Source organism: Sus scrofa, chromosome 13, assembly GCF_000003025.6.
Source record: "Sus scrofa isolate TJ Tabasco breed Duroc chromosome 13, Sscrofa11.1, whole genome shotgun sequence".
NCBI lineage: Eukaryota > Metazoa > Chordata > Mammalia > Artiodactyla > Suidae > Sus > Sus scrofa.
In genome coordinates this window covers 197,508,835-197,519,752 of record NC_010455.5, presented here as the reverse complement: position 1 = coordinate 197,519,752, position 10,918 = coordinate 197,508,835, and the positions used below count along the sequence as shown (strand labels likewise).

At 46.3% G+C, this 10,918-nt stretch overlaps 1 protein-coding gene across 1 annotated transcript; it reads left to right on the top strand.

Annotated features, from left to right (window-relative positions):
- On the top strand, positions 223-10,422 carry ATP5O (ATP synthase, H+ transporting, mitochondrial F1 complex, O subunit). Its single transcript, NM_001044606.2, is given in 7 exon segments — positions 223-274; positions 1,692-1,742; positions 3,035-3,145; positions 6,586-6,715; positions 7,381-7,493; positions 9,850-9,936; positions 10,242-10,422. Coding segments are annotated over 7 exon segments (642 nt in total). The 5' UTR covers positions 223-238; the 3' UTR covers positions 10,356-10,422.

Sequence of the window (10,918 nt, the reverse complement as noted above, 5' to 3'; positions counted from 1 at the left end):
GTATACACTTCATTTCCAGGGGCTGACCCAAACCACTAGCCCACCCCCAGCCCTGTAGGTTCCGCCCTGACCACCCGCTCCTAAGGACTACAGCTCCCAGCCTGAGGAAGATTCCTGCGCATGAGATTTGACGACCTAGGCCTACATTTCCCAGCAGCCGAGCGACTACGCTGACGCACGCATGCGCTCTCGTTCTCTCTCGCCAAGTAGGGTTTGACCTACAGCCTCCCAGGAGAAGATGGCCTCCCAAGCAGTGTCCGGGCTTTCCCGGCAGGTGAGAGAGAATGGCGGTGTTGAAAGCCAGCGGAAGGAACCCTCCTGGGGTGACCCATACCAGGCCTCTAAGCGCTACGGTTTGAGGCCACAGTTGGGGGAGCGTGGCTGCCGTTCAAGGTCGTGGGGCCAGGAGAGCGGGGGCGAGAGCAGGCAGCCGGACGGCCCGGCTTCCCCCCGGGATGCGCGCAGGGCGGTGGGCGCGGGGCTGCGCATGTCTGCATTTGGTGTCCTCAGAGCACACCCCTAGAAAGTAGCTGCTTTGAGGGGCACAGGAGAAGGGGGCTCCATCTTTGTCGTAGAGGTCACCAGTAATGCTAAGGAATATTTGTGAAACACATTCCACCTTTTTATAAAGAAAATGAGACCGAAAGGTTTAAATGACTCGTCCTTGGCTGCTGAGCGAATAAGGGGTAGAGCTGAGATTCGAACCCACAGAAGATAGAGTTTGAAAGAAAATTCGTGCTCTTCATACTGCATGATTCCTTACGTATAGCTTCCGTAAGGTTTCCTAAGTGTTACGGTCTGTTAATCCTCACAACCTTTCGAGTACATTCCAGAGCCGGGATTACTTGAAGGTGACCTGTGCCCTTGCAGGTGCTTTTTAAATTACGAATTCCAACTCTTGATAGACAAGGTGATACTGTCTCAACAATCTCAAGGTAGTATCTGCAAGATACTGGGATCTGTTCTCACAACAGACTGCTGGGTAACCCAAAGAATTCATCTTTATTTTCAGATAGCAGTTCGAGTCTAAGAAGGTACATCTCTTGCAAATCATTCCTGGAATCCTCCCACTTTTTATTAAAACCACGCCCAAGGGTAGTAATATAAATGCCAAAAGTCGCATTAAATTTTTTGGAACAGCGTGTTTCATTAAATTTGGTTTCTTCTCTCTGATACTGGTGTGCTAGCCTCAGCCTGTTTTAGTAAACTAGGAAGTGAGTGGGCCTGCAGTTTCCCAAGCTGCTGGGATGATTCTCAGTGGGGAAATTTACTCCTAGGCAAAAAAGAACAGCCCACCCTCGTGTAATCTGTGATGATACAAAGAAACACAAGAAACGAATCATTTAGGAGTTGCCGTTGTGGTGCAGCAGAAGCGAATCTGGCTAGTATCCATGAGGATGCAGGCTGCATCCCTGGCCTCACTCAGTGGGTCGGGGATCTGACGTTGCCGTGAGCTGTGGTGTAGATGGCAGACCCAGCTCAGATCTGGTGTTGCTGTGGCTGTGGTGTAGGCCAGCAGCTATAGCTCCAGTTTGACCCCTAGCCTGGGAACTTCCATATGCTGCAGGTGCAGCCCTAAAAAGAAAGAAACGAATCATTTAAATGTCATACTTACTGTTTTTTACTTTGGTTTAAGTGCAAAAATCCTTGAAGTAATCTCATTTGATCTCCTTTCTCTTTTCGTTGCTAAGGTGCGATGCTTCAGTACATCTGTGGTCAGGCCATTTGCCAAGCTTGTGAGGGTATGTCACCTTATTTTGTGATTATAAAGCAGATGAATGTGTGTGAGTCAGACACCAATACACGTAGGGCATGGATTCTGTATCATTCCGACTTGAACCTTTCTGCATGATTTGCGGTTCCCAAAACATGATGTGTTAGGGAACAAAACACATGTGTTGTGGTTCCCAAAACATGAGGGGCTAGGGAACAATGTAATGTTGAAGGCCTACTGTGCGACAGGCCCACACATAACTTTTAATTATGGGAATTTCTTAAAACCCCATAACAGTGGTGGGAAGTAGCTAGTTTTCCCATCTTTGCCAAAGAAGAAACAGCGTTTGGGAAGACTTTCCCAAAGTTATTCAGCTTAGTCTTAGAGCTGGACCGAAACGAAATCTCTCTCAGAGCCTAAGCTTTTCCACTATAATCGTACTACAGTACCACTCAGCATATGTAGTCATACTTGATGGTAGTGTGGTTTTAAATTCAGGAGTTTCCTGTTGGGGCGCAGCAGAAACGAATTTGACTAGTATCCATGAGGATGCGGGTGTGATCCCTGGCCTCACTCAGTGGGTCGGGGATCCAGTGTTGCTGTGAGCGATGGTGTAGGTCACAGATGTGACTTGGATCCCACGTTGCTTGACTGTGGCATAGGCCAGCAGCTATAGCTCCAATTTGACCCCTAGCGTGGAACCACTATATGCTGTGAGTGCAGCCTAAAAAACCAAAAATACAAAAAATAAAAAGCCTACAATTCACTGTAAAAATTAATTTTAGCATTAGGCACAGAGTAAATTGCTCTTGGGCTCCATTAAACTGAACCTGGATGGGGAAGCTCAGTGAGGGAATTGATAGTCTTGCTAGGAAATGTATAAAGGTGTGCTTGCATGTTTCATAAACACCGTTTTCCTAGTTCTCACGTATTCAGAACTGCCTTTTATCAGTGTTTAAAACCTCCCCAAATTGGAACTGAATCATTATTGCGTTCCAAGGAATTCTAAGCTCATCTCAAAATTAATGTAATGAAATTATAGGTAGAGTGGGAAGGGCCTTGACATGCCATGTTTCCTAAGCCCTGGTTTTAAGATGAGGATTTGGAAGCTCACAGATTGAGTAGCCCAGCCAAAAAACATCCCTGATTTGTTTGAGAATTGTCATGCAAGGTACCTCTTTGATGACATATTTAAACTGTTTTGTGGTATAAAAGTGTATTTTTAAATTGTAAGTATTTCATTCTGCTATCGACAGTATAATATAGTCTTAACTGATTTTTCTTTTCTTTTCCTCCCCCACTCCACCCTGTTTTGTAAAGCCACCTGTTCAGATATACGGTATCGAAGGTCGCTATGCCACTGCTCTTTATTCTGCTGCATCTAAACAGAATAAACTGGAACAAGTGGAAAAAGAATTGTTGAGAGTAGCAGTAAGTAGCTTTCCTGTTCCTCACTTATTAAGTTCTCATTGTCTATTTTTTCCTTAGATATTTGACTCTGTATCCCTAATGAGGTGTGTTCTAAGAGAGAAAGAGTTGCAAACAAAGAAAAAAACTTACTTTCGGCAATCATGTTGATAGTACTGGATACTGTTGCTTTGAACCTATTGTATAATAGATACAGACAAATACATATAAGGATGTTAATGTTAGGAACCACGATTTCGAGCTAAGAGAAGAAATAGAAATAGAAAATCCAAATTTAAGATGGATTGCCATTTCAAAAGAGAATTGAAAAGTCACCCTGAAAAACTATGCTCGTATTCCAGGTATTTCCAAAGTAGTCTAGAGGGTATCACGATATTGTTTTACTGGGAATTTATTTTCCTTATGAAGCTTTTACCTCCGTTTCATGTGTTACTTTGTTCCCAAACTGCGAGGGGAGAAGGAGCGATGTGTTGGCAGCAAAACTGGTCCAGGTGCATGAGCTTCACGATGACTAGAGAGAATCTACAGAGAACGGCTGTGAGGTACAGGGGAAATGAAGAGAGGAGCAAATGAACTAAATTTCTAAAAGCCTGGGTGTGGCTAAGGAGATTCTTCACTGCAGTTTCCCCAAAGGTTTTGTTTTGTTTTTTGCTTTTTGTTAGGGCCACACCCACCACGTATGGAGGTTCCCAGGCTCAGGGTTGAATCAGAGGTGAAGCTGCTGGCCTCCTCCACAGCCACAGCAACACTGGATTCTCACCCGCTGAGCGAGGCCAGGGATTGAACCCGCAACCTCATGGTTACTCGTCGGATTTGTTTCCACCCTGCCACAACGGGAACACCCTCCCCGAGTTTTCTGGTTAACAAGGTGCTACACACATTGTTCCTTCCCCAGCTCCTTTCCCTCTCCAGATCCACCTAAGGCACTATGGTGTGCATTCGGGGAGGAGACACAGCTGGTATATACTCTCTCCAGAGGCAGTTACGCTCTCTTCTTGATTTTATGTTTAAGAATTTCTTGTAGGTGTTCCCATCGTGGCTCAGCAGGTTAAGAACCCAACTAATATCCATGAGGATGCAGGTTCGATCCCTGGCCGTGCTCAGTGGGTTAAAGGATCTGGCATTATGAGCTAAAGCACAGGTAACAGACAAAGCTCAGATCTGACATTGCTGCTGCGGCTGTGGTGTAGGCCAGCAGCTATGGCTTCAATTCCACCCCTAGCCTGGGAACTTCCATATGCAGGTACAGCCCTAAAAAGAAAAAAAAAAAGAGAGAGAGTTTCTTGTAATTTTTATCAAGTTATTTCTAAAGACTTTTTTATTAAGTTATTAGAAGGGGAAGAAAGCTTCCCAGGCTAATTGTATAGTACAGTACTTATATATATTGTTCATTTTTTCATTTTGAGCTTTTATTGGAACTTTTGACCTAACAGACAATAATCTTAACTCCTTCATCCAGTTATCTCTGCAATAACACTCCTGATCTAAGTTGGTGCGATCAGCTGTCAGGATGCTCACAGCCAACAGCCCTGCTGTTGGGGACACTTGGGGGAGGGGTAGCAAGAGCAGACAGGATCACACACAGGCTTTTTTTTGGAGGTGACGATTACTGCCTGCTGCTTGTCACTTACCCACTTTAAACTGAACATCGGTGTTTACAAAGGAGAGGCTGACCTGGGTTGTGGACATTAGAGTGGGTTTGATTAAAACCTCAGGTCAGTTAAGACCGGGAGACATGCAAAGGAGGCAGTTACCTTAAGACTTTTTTTGGCCATGGCATGCAGCGCTTGATGTGGAGCTCCGTTCCCAGACCAGGGACTGAACCAGGCCGCAGCAGTGAAAACACCCACTCCTGACCACTAGACCAGCGGGAACTCCCACCTTAAGACCCTTTATGAATGAAAATCAGCCATTTTCTGGCATTGAGAGGAAAATATGATGCTACACAGGTGTCACTGTCCATTGAATGATGCAACAGAAACAGATAAGAAATATGAAAAACTGGAATTGCTGTTGTGGCTCAGCGGAAACGAATCTGACTAGGAACCCTGAGGTTGCTGGTTCAACCCTTGGCCTCGCTCAGTGGGTTAAGGATCCAGCATTGCCGTGAGCTGTGGTGTAGGTGGAAGACACAGCTTGGATCCCACATTGCTATGGCTGTGGCGTAGGCCAGTGGCTACAGCTCCATTTGACCCCTAGCCTGGGAATCTCCATATGCTGTAGGTGCGCCCTAAAAAGCAAAAAAGAAAGAAAGAAAGAAAAACTGAAAAACTGGATGACTCCAACTCCAGGCCGTTTGTAGTTTTTATAAGCCAGTAGTTAATGTTTCTTTGGGCCATTCAAGTTGAGGTTTTAGCATTAGATAGCAGAGTGGACAAGTCGCTCGGATCAGAGACAGAAATTGTGCAGGAACCTGGGAGAGGGTTAGAGCGAGGGAAAGGCTGACAGAGGTTTGTTACTGCGAGTTGCCCAGATGGCAGCAGTTCTTGGTTCGCTGGACCCTTGGCCTGCCAGTGAGGGCTGCAGAGTGCTGCACGCTGCCCTTGGTCGCTGACCAGACATTTGTGATGTAACATAACCAAGACAAAGTGGTCTCTCTCTGGTGGTTGCACTCCCGTTTTTTGTCCGTGTTCCCTCCCAGATTAACTGAGGCTGCTCTGGAAGCACCAGATGTCCGGCACAGCGCTGGGTTGGTTCTCCTGAGCCTGCCTCTGAGAGCGGCCGGACAGAATGCAGATCGGCCTGAGCCGGAGCAGTCCCCCTGCAAGGGAGAGGCAGGGAGGCTTCCCCAAGTCAGAGCATCTTGTTAGGTCTGCACTCAAATGTGGGCCTTGCTCGCATCCTTACTGTGTGCAAAACTAGAGGCTGGAGTTCCCATCATGACACAGTGGAAATGAATCCGTTTAGGAACCATGAGGTTGAGGGTTCGATCCCTGGCCTCGCTCAGTGGGATAAGGATCCAGTCTTGCCGTGAGCTGTGGTGTAGGTCGCAGACGCGGCTCGGATCTCTCGTGGCTATGGCTGTGGTGTAGGCCGGAGGCTACAGCTCCAATTCGACCCCTAGCCTGGGAACCTCCATGTGCTGCAGGTGCAGCCCTAAAAAGACACACACACAAAAAAAAAAAAAAACTAGCGGCTGACCCAGGGCAGATACATTCAAATGTGTGGTGAATTGAATCTTGGCCACTTAGTCTTTTTTAATAATCTTTCTGGAGAAGCAGAAATACATTTAAGAAGCTTCCTAAAAGTAGTTTTAAATACCTTCAAGAAATAGTACATGCTGGGTAACATCAAGTGTGGTACCTTCCTCAAGGCAAAGCACGTAATTAGCTTTGAGAATGCTAATTTCATTCATGAACTAGATGATTCATCAGGAAGTTTGTGTGTGGCAGCTAGGATCATTACACCCTAAAGAGTCTAAGAAATTATTTTTGTACTTGTAGCAAATCTTGAAGGAACCCAAAGTGGCTGCTTCTATTATGAATCCCTATGTAAAGCGTTCCATCAAAGTCAAGAGCCTGAGCGACATGACAGCAAAGGAGAAGTTTTCTCCCCTGACGTCCAACCTGATCAGTAAGTATCAGACCTTTTTTACTGAAGTCTCAGGAAATGTTGCTGCTGACACTGGTCCGTGGACCAGGAACACCAGCATCCCCGCCTTTTGGCAGAGAAGCATCTTGGACTTAACCCCAACCTGCTAAGTCAGAGTCTGTGTCTTAACTAGCTCCCCAAGTGAAATGTCTTCGCAGTCACGTGTGTGTAATCAGTAGTTTCAACCCGTGGAGGAGACCAGTGGGGTTTATACCAAGAAAATGATTTGTGGCCAGTGGCTAGGCCTCTGTCCTTGAAGACAATTGCATTCCTTGGTACCTTCGGATTGCTTTTCAAATCCCATGATCCCTCAGGAGCCAAGGAGAGTGTATAGTGACTACAGACAGTGTGTTAATTTGGGACCTTGTAGCCATTGAAATCTGAGGCATAAACCTGAAGGTCAGATTGCAAGCTGTGATCAAGAAATTATTGCAGATGCGGGTAAGACACACACCCTCTCACAGATTTAAATGATTGTTGGTACAGTCTTTTATTTTTTTACCATTGAATATTCCTTTTAAGTAACAAGTTGCATCGTCTCCATTCATAGCTTAAATGACGTCAGGCTACAAATGCAGGTTTGCTTTTGAGGTGAATGTAATGCTTCACGAATAGCTTGATTTACGTGAGATCCTTCACTGTCCCAGATTTGCTTGCTGAAAACGGTCGCTTGAGCAGTACCCCTGGCGTCATTTCTGCCTTTTCTACCATGATGAGTGTCCACCGAGGAGAAGTACCTTGTTCCGTCACCACTGCATCTGTGAGTAACAGCTTGTTGCTGCCGCATTTGTCTTGACATTCCAGGTGTCACATCTGGCAGGAAAAGAAAAAAGCTAAAATCAAGAAATTGGGGAAGGTGATTTATACCAGCTTCTGGGAACCTCTGCTTTAGAAGGGCCAGCACGTGTCTTCTTGGGGCCTCCCCAACCAGTGATTATTCGTAAGGACTAGAGATTGGGTCAGAATGTGTTGGGAAATACTGGTTTATATTGCATTACAGGTTTGAGTTATTTTGTAAATATCAAACTGAGTAGTTTACTGAAATGAGCTTCTAAGCTTTTGTGGTGGATGGGAAGGGTTACGTGGATGGGCCTTCGATCTTGTTGTCCTGCTGAAGTGGACGGTAATTATAGCCACCGTTTACGGAAACCTACCACATGCTGGGTCCCTTACTTAATACCAGAGGTCCGTGTGAAGTGAAGTGTGATCATCCTTGTTCTACCAACAGGAGACTGAAGCCCAGGGAAAGTAAGTTGCTTTCTCGAGGTCCCAGAAGGTGGAGCTAGGATTTAAACACAGGCATCTCTCAGAAGTCGGGGTTCCTTCAGCGGCAGTAGCTCCCCACTTCCGTTGCTGTTGTCTTAGCTATGTATCGTCATCCTCCTGCCGTTCAGTCAGTGTGGGGAACAGCGCGTGGGGCTTAATTATCAGCAGAGCATGTGGTAGGTAGGTTTACCTGGGGTACGCAGCAGCTGACCTCATCTGGATTAATATTTCTGCTGTTTAAGAGATGGTCTAACTCTCCCAAAGAGCACAGTTGCAAAGAGACATTTCAGCCCATGGAACTTGTTTGTACGTTTGTGGTTCGATACTTGGTGTCCCCAAAGCAGGTGCCTGGCTGAGAATCACAGCTCAGGTGCCTTTCGGAGCCCACCCTGCCTGCACTGGTTCTCCTTGACCAGAGAGCTCGACAGGGCTTCCCTGGCCAGATGGTCAGCAGCTCATTCCTCAGTGATTGCAAGGACATGATTTTTTTTTAAAGGGTGCTTATTTTTGTAAAAATTTTTTAGAACCAGCTGATGCTCATGCCTTTGACGTTGAAACTCCTGGGTAAATAAGTTTCCACTGTTAAAAAAAATAACACACCTTGATTAATGATTAAGGGCCCAGACTTTAGAAATAGACTGATTTCAAGTCTTGGTGCCAGTCCTCACTTGCTGGTGGGACCTTAGGTGAGTTTTTCTTAACCGCTATGAACCTCAGTTCTCCCACATGTAAAATGGGAACAATAACTCAGCCTCCCAGAGGCGTCCAGATTAAAACAGGTGGGGGTGCAAAATGCCTGGCGTGGGAAGTTCCCGTCACTGCGCAGCGGAAATGAATCCAGCTAGTATCCATGAGGTTGCGGGTTCGATCCCTGGCCTCACTTTGGGTTAAGGATCCAGCGTTGCTGCCACGAGCTGTGGTATAGGTCATAGACAAGGCTTAGATCCCGCATTGCTATGGCTGTGGTGTAGGCCAGCAGCTGCAGCTTCAATTCGACCCCTAGCCTGGGAACTTCTATATGCTCAGGTGCGGCCCTTAAAAGCAAAAAATAAAATAAAATGCCTGGGACATACTTCAAAGATCTCTTAAGCTCAGAGCCTCAGCAAATGACTAATTGGACGCTGATCGGCTTTCCCTACCACCCCCAGGAGACAGATCTTGGCAGAGCTGTGGGTGTTCTTTGCTGTCTTTGGACTCTAGGATGGGTGGGTGGGGAGGTGGGATCTGTGATGGGTATAAAATCTCTCCTTCAACAACATGTGCCGTGCTTCTCATCCAGGAGTAGAAGGTGGGGCAAGAGGGGCGAATGCAGTCTGGGTGCTCAGGGCCCTGGCTCTGTGTGAACAGATTACATAGCTGTAGTGACCTCAGGAGCCAGCCAAGCTGGCCTTGCGGGGGAGCTCAGAGCAGAGTGGCATGCCAGAGCGCCTGGTCACCTCGAACTTACAGATCATAGAACCAGCTCAAATTGCAGTTTTTCACCAAAGAATAATAGGCTCAAGCCGCCCTCAAAGGGGCTAAGCCCTGTATCCCCAGGCGCTATAAACTTTGGGTCCCCCCAACCCATCATTTCCAGTTGTACTGCTAGTGCCGGGGAGGGAGTGGCAGTAGGTGCACCTTCTGATCCTAGAGGGAACTACCCAGGTGTGCTGGGAGGCAGGGCCTGCCTGCACCCGGACACACTGACAAGTGACCGTCACAGTGCACCTCCAGGGCGGTCCCGGGCCTTCACGCAGGAATTCACAGGCCCGTCTCGCTGGTGTGTGCAGAGGGATGTGTGTGCTCTCCTTTCTGTGTAAGTTTTTGTTGTGCTGTATCCAAATTTAAAGGATGGTTTTGTCCTTTTTTAGCCTTTAGATGAAGCCACTCTTACAGAGTTAAAAACAGTCCTGAAGAGCTTCCTAAGTAAAGGCCAAATATTGAAGTTGGAAGTGAAGGTAGGTCTTTAATTATGTGAAGCATTTCCTCAAGTTACGTGACACTTACATTGGCTGTGGAAAGTGGAAATTAGATGTGATTGTGTCGTGATTTGCCTGGAGTAGACCCTTCATATTTATTTTCAACATAATTGATAACTGAGTCCATTCATAATTTAACGTCTGTCTTTTTCTAAATGTAATTAGAACATCTCACACGTAGACTTTATGTAACACGTAGACTTTGCAGAGCAGTTTTTCATCTTTCTCTTTGATTAATGAAACATCGGTGTGTTTTCACATTTCTAACCCATTTCCTTTCCTAGGTTGATCCATCAATCATGGGCGGAATGATTGTCCGAATTGGAGAGAAATATGTTGATATGTCAGCAAAAACCAAGATTCAGAAGCTGAGCAGAGCCATGCGGGAGATTTTTTAAAAAGTGTTGATTTTCTGTCCATGAAAATTCTTAAACTTGGAGCAACAATAAAATGCTTCCTGAACAGAACATACTGTGTGTGCTCTTTTGAAATAGAAAGGGAGCCTTATTTGTGTGGCTTTCTTTCAGGATCCCCTTACTTTAGAGGTTGAAAGCCCCTTTGGAATTTAGTTTGTGTAGATTATTCTCAGGAATTTATGGAAATTTGTATCCCGTAGGAAAAATAGCTAATATTTATTCCAGGCACTATTAATACTTAACGGGTCTTACCTCATCTCCTTGGTCTCAAAGGCCAGAGCCTGGGGAAGGGCTAAGCCTGCAGGTGGAGGTAAGGTAAAGCCAACTGGCTGCCGTCCAGAGTTTCAGCTGGTGGCGTCCCTCCCTAGTCTCTGAAAGTGGTCCTGCAAGCCCATGCTGGGCAGACAGCTGCTCCTGCTCTGCTTCTTCATGCTTCTGACAGTTTCTGCCGCATGTGGGCCAGCCCCCACTATCGTGCCCTTAAGATCCCATGTCAGCCAGATGCCAGGCTGCTCTTTTTTTTTTGGGGGGGGTGCACCTGCAGC